Here is a 26206-nt window from a genome sequence, read left to right as displayed (position 1 = left end):
CCATATTTCTATTCAAATACCTTCTTCAGCTTCTAAATCTGGTTAGGACAACTTGAATGGCACTGGGTATGAAACATGAGTCCCCAGAAGAAAGTGGCCAAATGAATTTATAACTCAGGAGGACTCCGTGGGCATAAATAAGAGGGAAAAACGAAGAGTCTCAGGAGCAGATGCCCCACTAGGACAATTTTCATGTTTCACGCATGGGAAGCTGGCCCATTCACACTCATTGATTTTCACAGAAATACCTGATTTCTGAACAGTGTTTTATTGCGTCTTTGTATTTAAATGATCATTTTGAGTGGTTAGTGTCAAGTTGTCGTCTTGGTTCCAGTTTCCAGATATCAGCATCACTTTAGCCCATGGACCAACTTTAATTTAGATCTTTCAAGCAAAACTCAACTGTGAATATTACAAGTGCTTGTCTATGGGGCAGATATGTTTTGTTTGACATCATAATACTTCAAAATGGGATGAATGGCCATCCTTAAAAAAACAGATGATTTCGTATGAAAGACAGATTTCTAGCTATTCTGGAAAAGTTGCAGCATCTCTCCACACTGAGCTCCCATTTCCTCTTGGCACCTTTTGGAGATGAGTAGCAGCCTCCCTTTGCCACACTCCTCACCACTCCCTATTGTCCTTCTAACGCTTAGGGTCCAAATCAGTCATCCTCCTTCACCTGATGCCCTGGCTGCTTTCCCCACAGAGAGTACCTTCTCAGCTTTTAGAGAGCATTGGAGCATGTGACTCCTGAGTCCCAGTTCAAAGTAATTTACTTTCCCCCTTGAATAAAATGATCTATTTTATTTTTATTTTTTTCCAGTGGCTAAAGTATTTTATTAAATTAAGTACGTCATTTGCAAATGGTTTCATATGAAAATTTAAAAGCAAAGTTATAAAACATTTTTAATAAAACAGTACAGAGTTAACAGCAAAATTACATTTTCTTGATTGTACAAATAAAAACATTTTGTTTCTGATAGACTGTCTGAAAATTTTATAATGTATTCTCCAACTGACAGCTGCAATATTCTATTTTAATGAGACGTCTCAGGGTTAGTTTAATCATTTGATAATAATGGGTTCAAAAATGATCTCTCTTAAATATCAGCCCATTTTCCAGAATGTTTTAAATCTTCTACAATCCAATATAGTTTCACTTTTAACTGCTTTAGAAACTTCACTGTTTGGCTAATAGGATGATCACCTCTTCTATAAATGGGGCAGTCACTGAGGAATAATATTTGCTTTCAGACAGGAGGTAAGTGACTCCCAAGTGACCTCCCAGAACCGTGTCTTGTGAAAGTGTTTGTTTCAAAGCTCCCATGCTGCATACTGGTTCACCCCATCCATTCCTAGCAGTAGGTGCTTACAAGACCAGTGGAATCATAATAACTCTGTTGCTTCCTTCAGTACATTTCTGAAATGCTCCAGGTTTCATCATGTGGCAGCTGGGACCTGGTGGAGACAGCTGAGCATCATGGCGGGATGGGAAGCTTTTCGGTGACCATGATCAGTGAGGTGGAGTGACCAAGTGAGAAGCTGCTGGCCACACCCATGATTCTGATGAGCTTAGCCCACCCCAAGAACTTTTTAAAAAATATTTTTCAATGACAAAAATTTTATTTTATATTGGGATATGGTTGATTTACAAGGTTGTGTTAGTTTCAGGTGTACAACAATGTGATTCAGCTATACATGTACATGTATCTGTTCTTTTTCAGATTCTTTGCCCATATAGGTTATTACAGAGTATTGAGCAGAGTTCCCTGTGCTATACAGTAGCTCCTTGTTGGTAGTGTGTATATGCTAATTTCAATCTCCTAATTTATCCCTCCCCAGACCTTTCCCCTCTAGCAGCCATAAGTTTGTTTTCTATGTCTGTGAGGCTGTTTCTGTTTTGTAACAGTTCATTTGTATCATTTTTTAAGATTCTACATATAAGATTTATCATATGATATTTGTCTTTCTCTGTCTGGCTTACTTCACTTAGTATGATCATCTCTAGGCCCATCCATGTTGCTGCAAGGTATTTCATTCTTTTTTATGGCTGAGTAGTAGTCCATTGTGTCTATATACCACATCTTCTTCATCCATTCATCCATCGATGGACATTCAGGTTGATTCCATGTCTCAGCTGTTGTAAATAGTGCTGCAGTGAACATTGGGGTGCATGTTTCTTTTTGAATTCGAGTTTTTGTCTTTTCCAGATATACGCCCAGGAGTCGGATTGCTGGATCATATAGTAGCTTTATTTTTAGAGATTTTGTCCCAAGATAGTAACATCCACCATGTCTTAGAGACAAACAATGTCTTGGAGTTTCAAACATGACTCATCCTGAGAAGCCAGTCCATCATTATACCTCTTCTGTTGTTTATTTGACAGCTTCTTTCAGTCTATTCACTCTGAAAATGGATACTGTCAAATAGAGCTACCGTATGATCCAGAGATACCATGCCTGGGCATACATCTAAACAAAACTCTAATTCGATACATGCACCCCAATGTTCAGAGCAGCACTATTTACAATGGCCAAGACATGGAAGCAACCTGAATGTCCGTCTACAGATGAATGGATAAAGAGGATGTGGTACAGATATACAATGGAAGATTACTCAGCCATAAAAAAAAGAACAACATAATGCTATTTGCAGCAACAGAAATGGACCTAGATATTATCACACTAAGTAAAGTAAGCCAGACAGAGAAAGATAAATATCATATGATACCACTTATATGTGGAATCTAAGAAAATGATAAAGTGCACTTATTTACAAAACAGAAATAGACCCACAGACATAGAAAACAAACTTACGGTTACCAAAAGGGAAAGGGGGGGGAACAAATTAGGAGTTTGGGACTAACATATACACGCCACTATATATAAAATCGATAAGCGACAAGGACCTACTGTATAGCACAGGGAACTATATTCAATATCTTGTAATAACCTATAATGGAAAAGAATATGAAAAAGAATAGATTTATACATATGTAGAGCTGCATCACTTTTCTGTACACCTGAAACTAACACAACATTGTACATCGACTCTACTTCAATAAAAAAATAAAAAAGATATTGCTCTAAGTGACAACAAACAGCCGAGTTCTTGTCTGGGTAGAGACGTGACAGGAATACAGAGAGTCCTTGCATTGGGGGTTTCTTACCTGAATGGTGGTCATCCCGAGCTCCTGGCCAATCAGGACTTGTCCCCCATGCAGCCTGGCAATCCGGGGATCCTCCACCTGCATGAAGTCATTTACCAGCTCTGTGATGTCCACCTGCCAATCTGAGCCCAGCAGGTGGGCCAGTTGCCCCCCGGGCTCAGCCACTTCGGCCACAAACTGAGTCAAGACCCGCACCATGGCGTGCTGGTACTGGAGAGTGCAGCCCCGGCCTTTCTTCTCATCTTCGTCCTCTTCCTCGCTGTCCCGAGCTGGCCTGTCAAGGGGTCAGTTCGATTGAACAGATGCTGATTTGTTGGGTCAACGGTTGGGGGCTGGGGGTGAAGCATGGCAGGGGCTGCAGAGGTGAGTGGGCATGAGCCCTGCCTTCGGGGAGTTCACAGCCTGGTGGGGGGGAGCTCAGACAAATGTGCAGGGGTGATGCTCAGAATATCTGAGCACTGCTGTGGCCTGAGGACTGACCAGTCAGAATGGGCTGGTGTGGTCGGCAGAGTTCTAAGATGTCCCCCATGAGCCCCATCTCCTGGTATTCACTTTGTGAAATTCCCTTCCCTTTGGGTGTGGGCTGGACCTAGTAAAAGTTTCTTCCAATGAAAGATTACAGTGGGACTTCCCTGGCGGTCCAGTGGTTAAGACTCCGCGCTTCGGATGCAGGGGGCACGGGTTCGATCCCTAGTCGGGGAACTAAGATCTCACATGCCGCGCAGTGTGGCCAAAAAAAAAAAAAAAAAAATTACAGCAAAAGTTATAGGATGTCACCTGCAAGATTAGGTTTTAAGAAACTATGACTTCTGTCTTGTTCAGCCCTCTTTCCTTGGTTCTTCTCTGTTGCCTGCCCTGATGAAGTCAGCTGCCATGCTGTGTGCGGCCCTATGGAGCCATCTTACAGCTGGAAACAGCATCCTCTGGCCAACAGCCAGTGAGGAGCTAAGACCTCCCAACAATCACATGAGCTTGGATGTAGGTCCTATCCCACCAGAGCCTTGCGATGAGACTACAGCTCCAGCTGACAACTGGACTGTAGCTTGCGAGAGATCCAGCTAAGCCTTGCCTGGATTCCTGATCCAGAGGAACTGTGAGATAATAGGTTTTTCTTTTAAGCCACCTGGTTTTGGGGTAAGCCACTAAATTATGTAGCAATAGATAATTAATACAGTAAGGCTCTGGATGGCCAGTATAGCCCTACAAACCAGTACACAAGGGAAGCGAGTGTTTAACTCAAGGTAAGGTATTTTGTGATAATCAATGTAGAAAGGACCAGGCAGGAGGCAGATGTTAGCCTCTCCCTCAGCGTCTGATGCCTTATGGGCTGTCAGTCCTCCCAGCACCCTCACGGTCTCCATCAGAAGAGCTGCTCACTCCTGGGAGTGGTTCTCTTGCCGTATCTGAGCTGGACAGTTGTGACAGCATCTGGACTGTTCACGAGCACACTGGGCCAGTCCTTGGGTGAGTCTTTCCCTGCAGCCACTTGCCCTCAGTAGCGTCAGTAATCACGCTGAACGCCATTCTCCCAACTCAACCTCAGAAACCCCTGTGGTTAAGGAAAGGGTCATTGCTGAAACCATCTTCCAATGGCACACAGGACCCAAGCCTTCATTCCTGAAGCCCTGCCCTCTCCCAGGTGCCGTAAGAACTCCAAGGGGTGGACTTCCAAGGGAAGGAACATAAAAGCTGCCCCTCAGCTAAGCACCAGTTCACTCCTCCCTGCTGAGTACCCGGACTCCAGGAATATTTCCTTGTCTACGTCTTCACATGCTCACTTTTGACTTTCTACAAGTCCCTTGTATACGATTCCTTAAGCATGGGTTTCTCCAAGGTGACCAAGTCTCTGAACAAAACTCTCTTTGTACCTGATGCCTGTTTATTTGCCTGATGTGGGGGGTGCAGACTTATCAGTCCATCTAATGCCATCAGAGTGATGCACCAGGCACACAGGTGACAAGCTTCGGACTTCATCTCCCCAAGGGAAAGTGATCTCAGTGTTTCTGGGCTGGAGGGACAAAGAGACTGCCCAGGTCAGGCAGCATCTGCTCAGACAGCTCTCTAGTGGACCTCTGTTGCTTGGGGCCTCCAAGAATCAATTCTTCCCTCCTCCTGGTATTGACCTCTTGGTTCAGGCAGGGTTGATCTCTTTCCCTAGCTCCTCTGGCCCCAGCCACGGGAATGTGGCTGTAGCCTAGCTGGCCAATCAGTGTATTCTGTCTCCTCCCCCTCCCCTCCTCCTCTCCCTCCCCCTCCCCTCCTCCCCTCCCTCCTCTGCCCTCCTCTCCCTCGCCCTCCCCTCCCCCTCTCCCTCCCCTCCTCCTCTCCCTCCCCCTCCCTTCCTCCTCCCTCTCCCCCTCCCCCTCCCCTCCTCCTCTCCCTCCCCTCCCTTCCTCCTCCCTCTCCCCTTCCCCTCCTCCTCATCCTCCTCATCCTCCTTGTCCTCCTTGTCCTCCTTGTCCTCCTCCTCCTCCTTCTCCTCCTCAGCTACAGTGATTGGATCAGGAATGGACATATAACCCAAGTGAGGATAACACTTAACTCCAGGGTTCTTGCATGAGTTATTGGGCAAAAGAGGATGTACTCTCTGCACAGTCACAGAGAAGTTAGAGTGAAGGTCTGGAACCTCATGAGAAAAGCCTGATGGATGATGAAGCCAACACAAAGCAAGCAGGAGCCAAGAGGTGGAGAGAGAACCAGTCCTTAGGGTACCAATGAACCCCTGGAACCAGACATGCCCGAAATCAGCTACCCTGTAAACTTCCGTCTTCAGCCTAAGCGCACTTGACTTGGGTTTCTGCTGTGGAGCCTGACCTGCACACCCACCTCTTGTTGGAGACAATGGGGACTCTCCAGCCCTTGATCTGGTTGAGCTCGGTGTCCGAGACCTCGATCTGCAGGGGCAGACGAGGCACCCACACCATCATCTCCAGAGGACTGGTCAGGTGCTGGTACGTGAAGTTCACCACCACGTTCACCTTGCCCTTCATCTCCTTCCCGTTGACAAAGACGTAGTCACATCTGTCAGAAACCTGGGCAGAGGGGAGAGAAGGGTGGGGGACGTATGAGCTTTTACCACCTCCCAAAGGAAGAGCAAGAGAAAGCGGAGGAGGAAAGCAGTGTCGTGACTCCTTTGGGGTCACAATCACGAGGAGTTGGTCCTAACGTGGACACTGGATTTTGCTTTCCGAGACAGCAGAGGCAGTGATGACAGATGCCACGGGGCCCCATCCACCTCTCCCGGGAGCTCTTCGACTGGTTGGGCACACTCACCCCTACCTGCTGCAGGTGCTTTGCTGACAATTTGTGCTGCACCTCCTCTGACAGACTGCCCTTAGGTGCTGCAGCCGAACCTGCAGAATTACCTGGGTGTTCTGTTCCGCTCAGCCCACGTTTTTGCCTGATGATGACCTCCTGGTTTGCCTCAAGGAGGGATGAGCCGTGTGTATAGTTCGTGACCTGGAGCTCCTCTGGGGATCAGCCGAGGCTCGATTCCATCTGAAGCCATCCCGGCTCAGCTTCTCCCCTTTCTGCATCCGGCCTCCCTCACCCCCACACGGATGTCTCCAGAGAACATCCTCAGTAAGTCATGTGCAGACAAGCTCCCATCTTAGCTGCGTGGGCAGATTCCCAGATATATTCCTCATGGGTCCTGGGAGCCTCTCAGTGGGATTCTCCCCACCTGCCCACCATGGTAACTAGCTCAGTAATTCACTTGCCGTCTCTTCCATTTAGGTGTCCTGTCCTGCCCCCCACTTCCGCCTCCACGTCCTGGAATCAGTCCCCAGATACACCCGCCGCCCTCCAGTCCGTGGCTCAGGCTCTGCTTTCCAGAGAATCCAGACACGTTCATCCAGGCCCATGTTAGCTCATTTCATCCTCAGAACAACCCCAAGACGAGCATTCCCATTAGTCCCATATTCCAGATGAGGAAGCTGAGAGTTAAAGGAGCTTGACTGTGGTCCCACGATTCGGCCCTGGGGTCTGGCTGTGGAATCCACGTTCTCCAGTTGTGCTGGTCCACCAGACTGCTCCCCTCTGCCCACGTTTGACAGAAAAGCCAAGTTCAGAGAAAAGACCTTGTCCCGTTGTCTTTGTCTCCCAGCTCTCCAGGGGAGCTCGTGCTCATCCTAAGCAAGGCTTGGGGCAAAGCTTTGGGGTCGTGTGGTAGCACAGATGATGGCTCCCAAAGATACCGGGTCCTGATCCTCGGAACCGGTACATTACCTTATTTGGCAAAAAGGACTTTGCGGATGTGATTAAGTTAAGGATCTGGAGATGAGCAGGCTACCCTAGATTATCCAGGTGGACCCTAAATGTAATCTGAGTGTCTTTATAGGAGAGTAGCAGAGGGACATGCGACCACCGTGACAGAGGAAGGACATGTGTCACCAAAGCAAGATGCTACACGGCCGGCTTTGAGGATGCAGGACAGGGCCAAGGAATCCAAGGAAGGCGTCTCTAGAAGCTGGAAGAGGCTGGGAATCATTCTCTCCTAGAGCCTCTGGGGGGAGTGCGACCCTGCTGATACCTTGTGGAGCTGATGAAGGACTTCTGGCCCCCAGAACTGTGAGAGAATACATGTCTGTAGTTTTCAAGTCACTTTTTTTTTTTTTTTTTGGCCACACTGCACAGCTTGTGGGATCTTAGTTCCCTGACCAGGGATCGAACCCGCGCCCTCTGCGGTGGAAGCACAGAGTCCTAACCACTGGACCACCAGGGAAGTCCCTAATGTGTGTGGTTTTAAGCCACCGGGTTTGTGGTCCTTCGTCCCAGCAGGAGATGGCCACAGAGAGGGAGAGGAGGATGGGCAGAGGCCCCGAGGGCTCCTTCCCTGCTCTGGGGCTTGGCTGGTTGAGCTTGGAGGGAGGATGGGCAGGAGCAAGGCCCCTGGTTTATTGAGCACATAATACATGTCCGGCTGAGCAGCTGAACACATCCCAGGTGTGGCCCCAGTTAGTGGTCATGAGAACCCAGGACGTGGGTGCAGTTACTGTCAGTTTACGGGAGGTCAATCTGAGGTCCAAGACATTAGGTACCATTTCCCAAGGACGCACAGCTGGGAAGTGGAAAAGACCAGACTCAACCCAAGTCTGCCCCCAGCTGCCCCGCCTCCGGCACAGGCATCCCTCTTGCCCGGATGCTCTCTCGCAGTCTGTTGTTTTCTAAAGGATGCAGGCCTTCCCTGCAGCACTTAGAGGGGTGTGAAGGAAAGCAAAGCAGAAATCACTAGGTTGTTCAATCATCTTAGAAAGGCTTGCTAATGATGGCGCCTTTGATCCTCCTGGGGAGGGAACAAGGGCACAGCACATACATGGGGGCACTGGGAGGCTGGGCATCCAGGGGCTGGTCAGTGACTTGGAGGGAAGCATGGGCCCAGGTCCACTTATGAGCTGGAGCTGGTGATCCTCCTATAGCGGAAGTACTTAAATCTGATGAAAGGCAGAACGGAACCAGCCCACGTGGCTCTATTGTAACTTGTGTCCTGGCCACGGCCCTTTCTTCTTCAGGGCTGGCGAGTCTTGAATCTTAGGCTTTCTCTTTTTACGCCTTTCAAGTCTGAATCAGGCTGAACTGCCATAGATAAGCCAACAGAGAGAGAGCGAGAGAGAGAGGAAATACAGACAAGACTTGGTTTCAGATTTTCTGGGCCCTCTTGCCAAACCAGGGGTTCTGAGAAAAGACATGTGGAGATCATGGTGGGTAAAAGCCCACCCCCTAAATCCCCCTGTGGATGAGAGATGCAGATGCCTGGTGTGCTGGGCATAGCCATGAGTATAACATTAAGTCTTCATGTTTTTTTTGTTTTGATTTTAAAACTGTGTTTTTTCCTTGAGGAAATAAAAAAAGTTGGGGCTAGACACGGGTAACAGGGATGAGGAAGGTAAGCAGAGGGAAAGCAGGGCTTGACATCCAGGCAGTTACTCTTAGCAGACATGCGTGGAGGCAACTGATGCCCGGGACTTGGAAAGGCGGTGCTGGGTCGGAGGGGCGGAGCGCTGAGGTAGAGATTGTGTGTGTGTGTGTGTGTGTGTGTTTATGTCAAGTAATAAGAACAGCACCCACATTTGATGGGAGGTTTATAAGTCTCCGCCCCCGACTCCTCTGGTTTTCTGTGCCCGGCCCCTGTCCACGCTCTGCGTGTGGAATCATCACTAAAACTGTTTGCCAACCACACCTGGTTCTTCCTTGGTGGCATGGTGGGACTATCCTTCTGGCTCACCTGTTTCACTCACCTGTTGACGATGAGCTGTGAGTGGAACTGACACGGGTCAACTTCTGTGGGAACATTTTAATTTCCCATGAGGGACCTTCCAGAGGTCCCTGTCCCTCCAGCTTGGGGCCCGGCGGGGGAGGAGGTGGTGACTGCCTCTCCAGCCTGGGCTCCGAGAGTCTGTGACAGGGACAGCCCCCCACAAAGCCACAAGGGACAGGCGGCATGGGTGGCAGGTACACCTCTTGTTTGAAGTCACTGACATTTCAGACTATTTGTTACATCACATTGATGGAGCTTATTCTGACCACTGCAACATGCCTGGGCATAATCTGATAAATAAAAATAATCTATTTTAATAAAAAGAGAACGACAAGTCTGTTCTCTAGGTCTGTGAGTCTGTTTCTGTTTCATAGATAAGTTCATGCGTGCCATATTTTAGATTCCACCTATAAGTGATATCATGATGTTTGCCTTTCTCTGTCCGACTTAAGTATGATCATCTCTAAGTCCATCCATGTTGCTGCAAATGACGTTGTTTCATACTTCAATAAAATAAATTAAAAAAAAATAGAACGCACCAAGTTAACGGATGGAGTAGGCTAGGGCTGGGTGGATAAGATCTACGAAGACAGATAAGATAATCAGATGGCAGCTGAGAGGATCCTAATTCTTGCAAACTCGAAACAAGCCAAGAATGTAATTGGGGTCTGCGCCAGGGGCCAGAGGTCTTTGTCTTAAACAGGCTACTCACGCCTCATCCCTGAATGCCAGGGTATGGGACCTCCCCGCCTCAGGCTAATGACTTTCTCGTGATTAAAACTGCACGCAGGGCTTCCCTGGTGGCGCAGTGGTTGAGAATCTGCCTGCTAATGCAGGGGACACAGGTTCGAGCCCTGGTCTGGGAGGATCCCACGTGCCGCAGAGCAACTGGGCCCGTGAGCCACAACTACTGAGCCTGCACATCTGGAGCCTGTGCTCTGCAACATGAGAGGCCCATGCACCACGATGAAGAGTGGCCCCCACTTGCCACACCTAGAGAAAGCCCTCGCACAGAAACGAAGACCCAACACAGCAAAAATTAATTAATTAATTAATAAAACTCCTACCCCCAACATAAAAAAAAAAAAAAAACTGCACGCAAACGGAGTAAGTAAAAGTCAGGGAGGAGACACATGGGGCCTTTCAGGCTGCACCCTGGAGGAGGGTGTGTGTGAAGCTGCAGAAGAATTTGAGTAGAATATAAAGACTGAGGGCTCCTGGGGAAAGACTTTGCGGGTAAGGAAGTGGGGTTTACTCAGCCTGTGTGCTGGGGAGTTTGGGGGCATGACACCTGCCTGGGGGGGACGGATGCTCGTGAAAAAAGCATGGCCGTGAGTCTGTGGTGCCGCTGGGACCTGCCTGTTGTTGTCCTTGCATGGACGGGACTCCAGCCTAGGAGGCATCAGAGATCTTTCATTTTGGGTAATGCTTGTGACTCAGCCCAGATGCTGCAAGTTATGGCTGCTACTGCCTTGCTGGCTCTCCTGGTCTCTTGTTGCTTCCAAAAACTTTCAAGTCTGTCCAGAGGAAGCAGCAAAGGAAGAGAAGGAGGAGGGGGAGGGGGAGAAGGAGGGAGGGATGGGGAGAGACTTGGAAGGGCTTCCTCTGACCTCCCTGGCCTCGCTGGAGATGCCTGGTAGTGGTGAGGTCTTCCCACCCCTGCTCATCCCTGGGGCAGTCTGTGGCCAAACACTGGCTGTATGAGCACATCTTAGGACAACCTCTGCAGCACCTCTCAAACTCCAGAGCCCGCCTGGGGGAGCAGGGTCTCCTGAACCCCATCTGTGGAAGGCTGAATAATGGCTCCCAAAGATTTCAGGTCCTGATCCCTGGAACCTGTAAATGTCACCTTCTATGGAAAAAGGGTCTTTGTGGATGTAACTAAATGCAAGTTTGTGAGATGAGAGCATCCTGGATTACGGGCCCCGAATGCAATTCCAGTGTCCATATCCGGGAGAGGCAGAGGAGGATGGACACAGATGAACAGCCGCCTACGTGGAGAGAAACAGATGAGGCAGACGCTGGAGTGCCGTGGCCACAAGCCAATGAATGCTGGCGGCTACAAGCAGCTGGAGCAGCTTCTCCCCTGGAGCCCCCAGAGGGAGCATGACTGCAGCCTCCTGGCCTCCGGACTGTGACAGAAGGCATTTCCGTGGTTTTAAGGCCCCGAGTCCGTGGTCGTTTGCGGCAGTGGCCACAGGAATCTAACACACCATCCTGGCCCACCTCTTCCCCTGTCCTGTCCTGCCCTCTCATCCCTCACCCCCTTACTTCCCGGGGGTCTTTCCTCAATGAGTCTCATGCACATGGTGCCTGAGCTCCAGGGCACCTGACCTAAGACTTGTTGACGTTCATTTGGGAAGACACCAGCCTGGCGCCCCCAAGGGCAGACCTGGCCCCCGACTGCATCCTTGACGTCTGCCCAGGACAGACCAGCTGAGAAGCGTTCTTGCAAGAGCCGATGGGGCAGAACTGGTCCTTCCAGCCCGACATCCATCTTTCTCTCCATCTACCTCAACGTTCCATTTGACTGTTAACCATTACAAACTCCCCCTGGGAGCTGAACCAGAGAAACGGGATGGTCTAGGTGAGCTGACAAGACCTGTTCATTCCTTCGTGTTTAAATACAAGTGACTGTACATGTCCAATCATTCATGGCAGTTAAGTTAAAATGAGGCCATTCAGGTGAGAAGAGATTAGGACACACGGAGAGACGTCAGGGGGGCTCACATGCACTTCCATTTCAAGGGGCACAGGTTTGATCCCTGGTGGGGGAACTATAAGACCTCACGTGCTGAGCAGATAGGCCAACAAAGAAAAATTTAAAAAGACCTGAGACATCTTGGCCCCAAACTCCAGCTCAGCATCTGTTTCTGCAGAACTCACCTGTCTTAGCTCAGGCTGCTATTAAAAAATGACCAGACAGGGTGGCTTATAAGCAGCAGACATTCATTTCTGACATTTCTGGGGGCTGAAAGGACAAGATGATGGCTCCATCAGATTTGGTACCCACTACCTGCTGCATAGACAGATGTCTTCTCTTTGTCCTCACAGGGTGGAAGGAGTGAGGGAGCTCTATGGGTCTCTTTTATAAGGGCACTAATCCCAAAGTGAAGGCTGCATCCTCCTCACCTAATCACCTCTCAAAGGACCCACCTCCTGCGACCATCACATTGGGCACCAGGTTTCAACGTATGGATTCTGGGGGGAACACAGATCCCTCAGTCTATAGCACCAGCTATGACATGAGCTTCTTAGTATGTCCTTTCCTCCAGGCAGCCCTCGAGTTGTCTCGTGTTAGTGGAGAATGGTTCATGTCAGCAGGTTCCTCACCTTGAATGGTCATGGACCAAGGTCATGGTTCCGATGGTTGAGTTTCTATGAACAGGGTGCTACGTAAGATGAGGACTGACTACATTTCACTGTTATTTGAAACCATGTGGAATATTGTCAAAGAAGAATAAAATCTAACAAATGCAGACCTCCAAGATCTTCTGCAGCCCTGATAGTGGATTGAATCCTCCCAGATTCCTGTCTACCCAGCACCTCAGATTGTGACCTTACTTGGAAATATGGTCTTTGCACATGGAATTAGTTAAGATGTGGTCAGACTCGATTAGGGTGGATTCTAAATCCAATGAGAGTGTCCCTGCAAGAAACAGAAAAAGACACAGAGAGACTGAGGGAAGAAGGCCAGTGATGACAGAGGCAGAGCTTGGAAGGATACGGCCACAGCCAGAGGATGCCTGGAGCCCCCAGTAACTGGAAGAGGCAGGAAGCCTCCTCCCCTAGAGCCTCCAGAAAGAGCACGGCCCTGCCCATGCCTTGATTTTGGAATTCAGGCCTCCAGAACTGCAAGAGAATGAATGGAGTGACCCAGTTTGTGGCAATTTGTTACGGCAGCTCCAGAAAATGAGCAGACCTCCTAGGTGAGACCTCCCAATTAAGCCCGTGAATCTCCATTTTGACGGATGCACGGCTGATTCTCATTTACACTGACAGTTCAGAGCTACTGACAGGAGGTTGTCCCGCGCCCAGAGAAGGGGTAGTTCTATTACCCGCTCATTCCACAAAGAACGGGCTGATCTGAGTAGCTTCTTACAAAGATGAAATCCACCCGTCTGTTCTGAAAGGCTCTGGCTTTGACTTCATCTTCTAAGGTGAATGAGGACTGATCATGAAGCCCCGTGTCCCTCTCAATCCTTCAACAAAAGCCCGGCTTTCCTGGCTGCTTTGTGCCGTAGGATTCTCTGCTTAACATCCAGCAATGCTGGACAGCAATCCTTACGAGGCTAACATAAATGCCACCTAAAACACGTATCGCAAATGCAGTCTGATGATGCCTGTGTCCACTCAGCGTTACCTACTTAACATGTTTATTCACCACCGCCGTAAGTGATGTTACTGGTGGTACAGGGGTCCTGGATCAGCAGTTCAGGGGGTGCCCCTGCAGCCCCTTTTGTTTGGTGGAAGTGGTGGGGTGGCAGTGCCATGGCTGGAAATGACTGCTACATTTCTGACATCCCTTCCTCCCTCCTTCCCCCTCCCTCCCTCCATGCATCCGTCCCTCCCTCCCTCTCTCCCTCACTCCATCCATCATTCATCCATCATCCATCCATCCATCCATTCATCCAACCAACCAACCATCCATCCATTTATTCATCCATCCATCCATCCATCCATCCATCCATCCATCCACCCATCCATCCACCCATCCATCCATCCATTCATCCATCCATCCATCCGTCCAACCAACCATCCATCCATTCATTCATTCATCCAAACTTCCATCCATCTATCCTTCCGTCTTTCCCTCCCTCCTTCCTTCCTTCCTTTCTCCCTTTATTATTTAAATAATCTTATTATGGCTTATTTTCTGTTTAACGTTTTTATTACCTACAGATAGGTGTACACATCATGACTGTTCTTCTCAATGACATTTCACAGTGAACAAACTCATCACCTGAACCCAGTTCAAGGGCCAGAGCGCTGTGGTTCACACCGGAAGCCCCTCATGCCCTTCCAGTCCTAGCCCCACCCCCGACCTGAGTAAGGGCTAACCTCTTTCCTGATATCTTTGCTTAGTCTTCCCTGTTTTAAGCCTTTGGTATAAATGGGATCACATCCCCTGTACTTGTGTCTGTGAGACTGATTTATGTGGTTCATTCCTTCTCATTGTGTGATACACCACAGTTTATGTATCCATTCTCCTATCTGTGGACATTTGGGGGTTTCCAGTTTTTGGCTCTGACACACAGTGCTGCCATGGACCATCATACATGTCTTTGGGTGAACAGACACAGGCTTTTCTGTGGGTACATACGTGGGTCACAGAGTTTACTTGTGCCCCACTTTTATTTGTACAAGAGTGCACAGAGCATTCTTTAAAGATGCAAACTTATATTACTACCACATGACTCTCTGGACACTATTCTAAAAACTCATCCAAGGTTCTCCACTGCTTTAGGGTAATATAGTACATTCTTCACATAAGCCACCAGGTCTGACATGGTCTGGCTCCTGCTGGGTTCCTTGGTCTCATGCAACACAACTCTCCTCCTTGACCCTGCATTTCACTGCCTTTCAGTTCCCTGGAGTTGGAAAGATGGGACAGTCTCCTTAATCAAGACTCTAGGATGTGATGGAATCCATGGACGAGTGGTTGGGTCTTGGACATCTAGAAGGGTGAGGATGGTGAGGAAAATCGGGCTCACCCCCACCTGGGCATCATGGAACTCAACAGAATTGGCTGGAAATCACTAACTAAAGAGAGGTGAGGCCAGAACACATTCCTTTTCTATTAACAAGTAACACTCAGACTGCATGAAAGAGAAAACACATATGCAAGCATAGTAGAGACATATTTTAGATGGGAAGTGGAAAAGGGAGTCAGGAATAGTGAGTCTGCTAGATGGACACCAGGAGTCTGCAGGCACCCTGGCCGTCAGGAGGGCTGAGCACTGCCCCCAGGCTGGTGGAAGCCCGTGCCCAGGACAGCCACATCACAAGCACCAAGGTGGCACATGATGTTACCTGGATGAGTTCCTGCTACTTCCTGGCAGGACTGGCTGCAGGCTTTGGTGCAGGGGGCCCAGCCGATGGCAGGTGAGGGCAGCCACACCCCCCTTTGGCTGGACACACTCTTTTTGAGGGCATGGAGGAGGGTGTAAGCAAACCATCTTAGGGTCCCCCGTTTCCCTTCCCAAACAGAACAAAAGAAGCAGGGTAGCAACCTTACGCAGAAACATCCGGCACAGATTTCTTCGGCTTTTGACTGAATTTTGCAGTGAAAATGCTTCTCCAGGCCACCTGCAGAGAAGTGCGCCCTCCCTGCCTCTTGGCAGGCACCACGTGGGGCTCCTGTCTCCAGCGAGGTCTCCCAGAGGGAGTCCCTTCTCCAGTGAGACCCCAGATCTGTCCTCACTCCCAGAGCCTTCCTCTGGTGCACCCCGGGCAGGCGAGGGCAGGAGAGGCTGGATCAGTTAGGAGGTCTGACGGGTCATGCTAAGCCCGAGGGCTTGGCACAGAGATGGAGAGAACATACTGTCTCTTCTCACTTAAAAAATGATGCAAATGAACTAATGTACAAAACAGAAACAGATGCACAGACAGAGAAAACAGACATGATTACCAAATGGAAAAGGGGTGAGAAGGGATAAATGAGCAGTTTGGGGTTAGCAGATACTCACTACTATATATAAAATAGATAACCAACAAGGACCTGCCATATGGCACAGGGTACTATACTCAGTACCTTGTAATAAGCTGTAATGGAAAAGAATCTGAAAAGGAATACACACACACACACACACACACACACACATATATATGGCTGAGTCACTTTGCTGTACACCTGAAACAAGCACAACATTGTACATCAACTACACTTCAATCAAAAATAAAATGATAAAAAATTCTTCTTGGGTAAAGGAACAGCTAACCAACCCTTGTCATTTCTTAGCGAGAAAGGCACAAGAATACTGCAAATCTAAATTTACATGACTGATGGAGAATGATAGTAATAACGGCTAACGTTTAGACAAGCCACAGCCCGGGAGAAAATATCTGCATGCATCTGATGAGGACTGGCATCCAAAATATACAAAGGATTCTTAAAACTTAACAATAAGAAAAAATAAAATAAAATGGGTGAAAGATCTAAACAGATACCTCACCCAAGAAGGTACACAGATGGCAAATAAGCACATGCAAAGATGCTCCATATGCCATCAGGGAACTGCGAATTAAAACAACAATGAGATACCACCACACACCCATTAGAATGACTAAAATCCAGAACATGAGCACCATCAAATGCTGGCGAGGATGCAGAAAAGGGATACTCTCCTTCATTGCTGGTGGGAATACAAAATGGTACAGAGCCACCCTGGAAGACAGTCTGGCAGTGTCTTACAAAGCTGAGCATATTCTCACAATATGATCCGGCAATTGTGCTCCTTGGTATTTACCCAAATGAGCTGAAAAACATATGTCTACATGAAATGTTTTTAGCAGTTTTATTCATAATTGCCCAAACTTGGAAGCAACCAGGATGCCCTTCAGCAGGTGAATGGATGAATAAACTGTGGTCCATCCAGACAAAGGAGTATTCAGTGCTCAAAAGAAATGAGCTATCAAACCAGGCAAAGACGTGGAGGAACCTTAAAAGCATGTTGCCAAGTGAAAGAAGCCGATCTGAAAAGACTACACACTGTATGATTCCAACTCTATGACATTCTGGGAAAGGCGAAACTCTGGAGACAGGAAAAAGATCAGGGGCTAGGAAGGAGGGAGGGGTGGATGAACAGGCAGAGCACAGAGGATTTTTAGGGCAGTGAAGCTAGTCTGTATGATACTGCGATGGTGGGTACATATCATTATGCTTTGGTCAAAAATCATAGAAGGCACAACATAGAAGTTTCACCAAGAGTGAACTCAAGAAAATGAAATAATGCCATTTGCAGTAACATGGATGGACCTAGAGATGATCATACAAAGTGAAGTAAGTCGGAAAGAGAAAGACAAATATCATATGATATCACTTATATGTGGAATCTAAAATATGGCACAAATGAACTTAGTGATGAAAGAGAAAGAGACTCACAGACATAGAAAACAAACTTATGGTTACCAAAGGGGAAAAGGGATAGGAGAGGAATAAATCAGGAGTTTGGGGTGAACAGATACACACCACTATATATAAAATAGATAAACAATAAGGACCTACTGTATAGCACAGGAAACTATATTCAATATCCTGTAATAAACCATAATGGAAAAGAATCTGAAAAAATATGTATACGTATGTATAACTGAATCACTTTGCTGTACACCAGAAACTAACAGAAAGTTGTAAATCAACTATACTTCACTAAAAAAGAATGGAGACTATGAGCTTTAGTTATTAATAAAATATCAAAACTGGTTCAAAAAGCCCCCCTAGTGTTTATTATAGTATTTTCTATACTCCAGACACTGTTCTAAGTGCTTTTCGTGTTTTATTTAATCTTTATAATAACTGAGTGAGGTAAGTGTTGTTATCATGACTATGTTTTTGAGAGAGGAAACTAAGGCATCACATGGCCCAGGTCACAGCTGTCAGGAATCTAAGCATCCTGGCTCCTGGGGCTGCACTTTCAGGCTCTCGCCTATACTGAGCCTTGGACTCCAACCCAGAACACACCAGTCAGCTCTGAAATGACAGTCTGCTCTCAGACTGCATGGCCATGCAAAGAAATACTTTTGTCAATAAGTACAGGTGGGCTTCCCTGGTGGTGCAGTGGTTGAGAGTCTGCCTGCCGATGCAGGGGACGCGGGTTCGTGCCCCGGTCTGGGAAGATCCCACATGCCGCGGAGTGGCTGGGCCCGTGAGCCATGGCTGCTGAGCCTGGGCGTCCGGAGCCTGTGCTCCGCAACGGGAGAGGCCACAACAGTGAGAGGCCCGCGTACCGCAAAACAAACAAGCAAACAAAAAAGTACAGGTTTCCTCAATGATTTTTTAAAATTTATAAAGATTTGTCATATGTTGTAAACATTTGAGATTGGCTTTTCAAGTCTGAACACCTCACTGGAGATTTTCTTCTCAACTGTTAATTATTTTGCAGTATAAGAATTGGAAGTTGATACAGGCTCATGGTGTGAAGTCAAACAGAACAGGAAGAAGCAGGTGCAGTGACATGTCAGCCCCTCCCCCTCCCAGCCTGAGCTCTCCCAGCTCCCCACCCTGAAAGTAACTGTCATCATCAGTCTCTTGTGCCTCCTTCCAGAAGGCTCTATGCAGGTACAAGCATTTAAGTATATATTTTCTTATTTTTTTTAGAAAACATGATGGCCAACATTCTATGTTCTGTGCTTTTTCCTTAAAAAATATAGCTTGTGGGTAGTTCTAAATCCTTCTCCGTCCATTTCAGGTTTCTAATGTTCAAGAGCTTAAGAATCAAAGCCATACTTTTGAGTTGCCATATCCCACTCCTGGGCATATATCCAGACAAAACTATAAATCAAGAAGATACCTGCACCCCAATGTTCATTGCGGCACTATTCACAATAGCCAAGACATGGAAGCAACCTAAGTGTCCATCAACAGATGAATGGATAAAGAAGATGTGGTGTATATGCAATGGAATAGTACTTAGCTATAAAAATGAATGAAATAATGCCATTTGCAGCTACATGGATGGACCTAGAGATTATCATACTAAGCGAAGTGAGTTAGAAAGAAAAAGACAAATATCATACAATATCACTTATATGTGGAATCTAAAATATGACACAAATGAACTTAGCAATGAAACAGAAACAGACCCACAGACATAGCAAACAAACTTATGTTACCAAAGGGGAAAGGGGGTGGGGGAGGGATAAATTAGGAGTTTAGGTTTAGTAGATACACACTACTATATATAAAATAGATAAACAACAATGTCCTGCTGCATAGCCCAGGGAACTATATTCACTACCCTGTGATAAACCATAATGGAGAAGAATCTGAAAAAGAATATATATATCTGAATCACTTTGCTGTACACCTGAAACTAACACAACACTGTAAATCAACTCCACTTCAATTAAAAAAAAAAAGCAGGGGATGGTAGAGATTAAGTGTCTGATTTCAAGAAGCTGATGGCATCGTCGGGGGCAAAGACACACATTCAGATCACGGTGGGATTGAGAAAATGAAACAGAACCACTGCCAGGCTGCAGAGGGATGAGGGAGGGGAATGGAGACAGGGGAAAAGGCGATATTTTAACTGAGACCTGAATCTTAAGTCATGGGTCAACCATGAGAGGACATGAGCTGAGGGTATTTAGGCAGAGGAAAAAGCAAGTGTAAAAGTCAGACAATAGAAATGACCATGAAATCTTGGAGAAATAAAACAAGTGCAGGGGCTTCCCTGGTGGCGCAGTGGTTGAGAGTCCGCCTGCCGATGCAGGGGACACGGGTTCGTTCTCCGGTCCAGGAAGATCCCACATGCCGCAGAGCGGCTGGACCCGTGAGCCATGGCCGCTGAGCCTGCGCGTCTGGAGCCTGTGCTCCGTAACGGGAGAGGCCACAACAGTGAGAGGCCTACGTACCGAAACAAAACAAAACAAAACAAAAAAACAAGTGCAGGACACGATGGCCGAAGCCCAAGGGAGAGAAGCAACGTGGGTGAGTGGAGGTTGGCAGGGCCAGATCGTACACGGTTAAGGTGAGGAGGTTAGATTTTAGGAAAAGCACTGCATAAGGCCATTAGGACGCTTTGTGCATGGACCTGATTTACGTGTTTAAGAAGCCACTTTGGCTACTTGGTGAGACGTGGGCTGTGGGGAGCAAAAGGGCGGAAGGCAACATCCCCGGGTGGATGCTAATGTCAGTGCGCGAATGTCTGAGGAGAAACAGGATGTCTGCATGGTAGCAGGGTGCCACCCCGAGATTAACTGCAAAGGGGAACAAGTAACTTCGCAGTGGAGACACCTGCCATGTCATCAAAGTGAACATCACCGGAGAAGAAACCACACTGATATCCCATCACGGCACTGTTGGGCTGTGTTTGTCAGAAAAGCATAACCTCCATCTAATCAGGAGAAAATATCAGACAGACCCAAATCGGGAAACACGCCACAACATATCTGACCGGGACTCTTCAAGAATGCCAAGGTCATGAAAAATAAGGAAGGACGGAGGGACTGTCCATGGTGCTCACCTGGCCCCAGGAGGACCACGTACTTTTTTAGATTCCATGGATAAGTGATGTCACATGGTATTTGTCTTTCTCTGTCTGACTCAGCCATAAAAAAGATGGAAAGAATGCCATTTTCAGCAACGTGGATGGACCTAGAGATGATCATACTAAGTGAAGTAAGTTGTATACAACTTTTGATGATGCATGCATGCCCTCATTTTTCTTGGATGAATTTGCTCAATTCCGGATCCACGCCCCGGACCTCCAAGTCTCACCTGCAGGCGCACGTACTTCTGTTTCTAAAACAAGTTGAGTTATAACTTACTAGCCAAATGTGCACGCATCTTAACTGTACAGCCCGGTGGCTGCTTGCACGTGTGTACACCTGTACAGCTCTCCCAGCTCCAGACCACCCGCAGGCCTCCCAAAGTATCCCTCATCCTTCCTTCCATCACTCCCCAACCCATTAACCCTCATTTTGGCTTTTCTTCCTATGGATTAGTTTCACGCGGTCTAGAACTCCATAGAGAAGAAATGATATTGCATGTCCTCTCTTCTTTCCGGCTTCATTAGCTCACCTTTAGGCTTGTGAACTGTGTCCATGCTCACTGCTCTCATTGAGCAGCATTTCATTTCTTTCTTTCTTTCTTTCTTTCTTTCTTTCTTTCTTTCTTTCTTTCTTTCTTTCTTTTCTTTCTTTCTTTCTTTCTTTTTTGTGAGAGAAGTATTTCATTGTACGAACCCACGACTCTATGCTTATCTATCCTCCTGGCTCATTTCCAGCTTTGGGCAATCACACATGATGCTGCTGTGAACATTCTCGTACCAGCCTTTTTTTTTAAATTAAAAAAATTATTATTGAAGTATAGTTGATTTACAATGTTGTGTTAGTTTCAGGGGTATAGCAAAGTGATTGAGTTATACATATATATAATATATACATATATATATATCTATTCTTTTTCAGATTCTTTCCTCATATAGATTAAAAAATATTAAGTATAGTTCCCTGTGCCATACAGTAGGTCCTTGTTGTTTGTCTATTTTATACAGAGTAGTGTGTCTATGTTTATCCCAACCCCCTAATTTATCCCTCCCCACGCCTTTCCCCTTCAGTAACCATAAGTTTTCTTTCTATGTCTGTGAGTCTGTTTCTGTTTTGTAAAGAAGTTCATTTGTATCATTTTTTTTTAGATTCCATGGATAAGTGATGTCACATGGTATTTGTCTTTCTCTGTCTGACTCAGCCATAAAAAAGATGGAAATGATGCCATTTTCAGCAACGTGGATGGACCTAGAGATGATCATACTAAGTGAAGTAAGTTGTATACAACTTTTGATGATGCACGCATGCCCTCATTTTTCTTGGCTGAATTTGCTCAATTCCGGACAGACCTATGTTTCATCCCCAGCACTTCCTCTTCTTTCTTAGCAGATAAACTCAGTTTCTGCTGAGCTATTGATGTAATTACATTTCCCCAGCCCATTACAATGAAGTGGCTGCAGCTATAACTAATCCCAAGAGGAAGACGAGAAGAGAATGGGCTGTTTACCTTCGGGATGAAGTACATCCGAATAAGCCTGGGATGGGGGTGGGGAGATGCCTGATGGTTATTAATGATGCTTCATGCTTTTCTGTCAGTTCCCACAGAGCCATGATGCGACCCGGCTCAGAAATAATGGGACGTCTTCCTGGAAGTGTGCTCGTTTCTAGAGGGATTATGTATGTTGACATTAGAAAAATCTAGACCCACCAGTAGGCACTCTTCTGGGATACTATCTCCTAATAGAAATTGTATCTGAGCGGTTGAGCACCGCATCCTGGAAAGTCATCCCCTCCATCCTTCCAGCATTTAGCAAGAAACTAGCTCAGTGGGTCTGAGTTATGACAACATAAGAACACAATTCTTCCAACTCAGGGCTCCTTAATCTTTGTGTGATGGAGAAAACTATTTATTTTTCTTTAATTTCCATCTGGCACAGACTAACACTTTTGTAAAATACAATAAAAATGTGTTTGGAGGATGTGTCAACGTTGAGTTACTATAAGCCTTTCTATCAATAGATGCTTACCCTTGACTTCTGTACCTGGCTCATTGAGGACATGTAGCAGAGAATATGTGGGTCTGGGCTCATCCACGGACCACCCTGAGCTCACAGCGATGAAACACAGTCCTCTCCCTGGCCAGAAACTTCCTCTTGAAACATCATCAACACGGCATTCCTTGCCCCTCCCCATCTCTTACTAATTTACACAGTGCACAGGGCCAGGTCACCTTCTGGAGGATATGCCCTGCTTGCCCAGACATGCCTGACCCAAGCATGCTTCTCTGTGAGATAAGGGGAGCTCGGAGCATCATGTGCTTCTTAATAAATTTCCCTTTACTTTTGCTCAATGCGAAGCAAGAAGTACATGGGCTTTAAAATTAGCCCAGGCCAGATGTACAGACAGAATATTGAAATGCACTGATAATAATATCTATAATCGCTCTCTATATTTATATCTATGTATCCATATTCATCTGTGGCATCTATTTCAGTGGCATTCCAGAACCAATTAAAAACCTTTGCACTCAGTCATAAAAAAGAATGAAATAATGCCACTTACAGCAACGAGGATGGACCTAGAGATGATCATACTGAGTGAGTAAGTCAGACAAAGACAAATACCATATGATGTGCCTTCTATGTGGAATCTAAAAAAATGATACAAATGAACTTCTTTACAAAATAGAAAGAGTCACAGACATAGAAAGCAAATTTATGGTTATCAAAGGGGAAAGAGGGGACAGGGATAAATTAAGAGCTTGGGATTAGCAGATACAGACTATTCTACATAAAATAGATAAACAACAAGGACCTACTGTATAGCACAGGGAACTCTATTCAGCATCTTGTAATAACCTATAATGGAAAAGAATATGCAAACGAATAGATTTATACATATGTATAGCTGAATCACTTTTCTGTACACCTGAAACTAACGCAACATTGTAAATCAACTCTACTTCAATTAAAAAAAAATCTTTGGGTGGTTTTGAGACCTTGGGGACATGGCTTTCTCTCTCTTGTCTCCATCTTTTTTCCTTTTCCAGCAAGATCTTGTTTGCAGTTTCTGGCCCCCAGACCTGTCCTCCAGCAGAGTTCCCGGAGCACATGAATGTATATAAGGTAGGGACAGATGTCAGAAGCAGTGAGAAATGCTACCGTGGGTTTCTTTTATCTTCGTTTAATTAGCGTAGATAACATCTCGTGTACCTGAGCTCACTCAAGGCTGCAAGCATCCCATTCGTATCTAAGGAATTTGCCTCATTGAAGAACAAAAATACGACAGCGCTATGGGATGGTGGGTGAATGGTATGGGAATAGCTACATGAAAATACGTATACATTTGGCAGGAATTTATATTAGGGATTGAATTAGCATTCCTTGAATTAACACAGGGTTCTACTTCAATCCATTTTTCAAGAGTCTGATAAAATGAACTAGAACCAAGAGTTTTTTTCTATCTTAGTAGCACTAAAATTTTAAATTTAACAAAGAGCTTTTCTCTTATTAGCATCAGGTGGTTACAAGAGAGGGCTAAGGGCTACATGAAAGGACGTGTCACAAGCGCTAACAGATTGGGACACTGAGATGCCGAGAGTCACGAGGAGGATGTCACAGCTGCGGTGATTTGGGGTGTGGGATGCCCTGCAGTTGGAGATGACATCGGAAGGATGCAGTCCAAACTAACTCAATGGTTTCAGGGAAACATTTAGAGGAAAAACATTTGGTGTCAAGGACCGACAGGAATGCCCATCAGTCACAGAGGCCGAGAGAGAGGGACTCATAAAATGAATGGACACATTTGCGTCCAGGCTGTCCTATCACACTGAAGGTACCAAAGCACACATTTCCTTGACTAAGTTTTTGAAATTTCTAATTACTCATATCTAAAGAGTGCTTTTTCTCCTCACCTTAGGATCTTTTAAAGAAAGACTAACTCGTGGTGTGGAACAACACACAGACAAACCTTTCCGGCCCCCTCATGCCAAGTGCCTCCCCAAATCCAAACCACCCCGGAACACCTGAGGCTAATTTCATTACAAAGGCTGAGATTCAACAATCATCAGATGTGGGGAGACTTGTCCAGGACCTGAGGCTTCCAGCAGGTCCGGAAGCTTTCCCAGGAGCCAAATGTTTGTCCTTACTCATATACAAATGAAAGCAAATAAGTGAAATGCCCAAGAAAGTCGACCATTCAAGAATATGTAAACAACCTACGCTCCAGGCATCTGCTAAATATTGGGGCTTTTGAAAACGCTTCTATTTTACCCTAGAGTTTTGGCCAGGATGAAAGCAGAAGGCCACAGAAACACTCCCTCAAGCCAAGAAAGAAGCAACTAATTCAACCACAGCAAAACAGATCTTTGCTTAGTCGGTGTATCTAATTTTCTGAATGAAGATGTCTGGCTGATCAAGAGGAAGGGTGAAGAAGACTGGCATTTTGTGCCGGACACATCCTGTGTCTCATCTCATACCTGCTCCCCTGTGACGGTTCCTACTGCAGTCAGCATCTGCAGTCGTAGCCCAGAAGATTGTCTCCGACTCCCACACTGACACCTGGAGGAACCTGTTCATGGGGGTGACCAACCGTCCCGAGTTGCCCAGGATGGAACAGCATCCTAGGATGTGGGACTTTCAGCACTCAAAGTGGGGCAGTCCTGGGCAGATCAGGACAGCTGGTCCCCTCCTGTTGGCCGCAGGGATGCACGTGCACACTGGAAGTGCAAGAGCGCTAAGAGTCCTGGTTGCCCCTGGACCAATGGGGGATGGGAGCTGGTAGGGGATTACTCCCCTTTGTGGTGTCCTGGGCAGATGATTCTCAGGTGCCCTCTGCATGCCTCCTACGAGGGTCCTGAGCAGGACTGAGCCCTGTGGCCTACAGCTCTCTGGTGGCTTTCCTCCTTCCCTGTGTCACTCTCCCCAGTTCTCCAAGCCTGCTCCTTGGGATAACACTGAAGTGAGGTGGACCCTCCATCTCCACGTGGGCACATGGCTCAGGACTCGCTGAGTAGAGCATCTCATTTCCTTGTAGTCTTCAGTTAGTTGAAGGTGCAACTGGCTGATAAAAGTTCTATCCACAGCAGTTGTTGGAGCCATGGGAATATAGGCAGGTATGTATTTCCTCCAGGGTTACTCAGCTGGAAGAAGATAAACTTAGAGCTGTTGGAAACCACATTTGCCAACTAATAGAAGAGCCTGCCTGAGAACAAACCTGGTACTTAGGGAAGTAGAGCCAAGAGCTGGAGAGAGACAGGTCCTCGGGACAGCTCTTGAGCTGCTGGATCCAGCAGTACCTGAAGCTCATAGGATTTTAAAGTTATAGGAACCAACACAGTATTGTGTATATATGTGTGTGTTTGTGTGTAAATTAGTTTGAGTTGGGTTTTGGTCACTTGCCAGAGAAAGAGTTCTGAAAACCCAAATTACTAACAACAGAGTTACGTATGACACTGTACTTTCTCCAAGCAGTCTTGAAATGTTTGTTCTCATCAAGTACACAGGCACAAACAAACAGCATGGAACTCTAGCGGGGGCATACTGCTTTCCCTCTGCCCACCCTGTGAT

General features: G+C 46.7%; 1 protein-coding gene across 1 annotated transcript in view; it reads right to left on the bottom strand.

Moving 5' to 3' along the window:
* Positions 1-26206, bottom strand: part of TMEM132D (transmembrane protein 132D) — a gene marked incomplete at both ends in the record, with an annotated part of 626392 nt that overhangs the window by 6250 nt on the left and 593936 nt on the right. Inside the window, 2 exons of the mRNA XM_081251621.1 lie at positions 3173-3446; positions 5999-6204. Coding sequence (XP_081107747.1) covers positions 3173-3446; positions 5999-6204 — 480 coding nt within the window. The remainder of the gene's footprint in view (positions 1-3172; positions 3447-5998; positions 6205-26206) is intronic.

This window comes from Mesoplodon bidens (genome assembly GCF_964165515.1).
Source record: "Mesoplodon bidens genome assembly, chromosome: 13".
In the NCBI taxonomy this organism is placed as follows: Eukaryota; Metazoa; Chordata; class Mammalia; order Artiodactyla; family Ziphiidae; genus Mesoplodon; species Mesoplodon bidens.
This window is presented reverse-complemented; position numbering and strand designations above follow the sequence as displayed.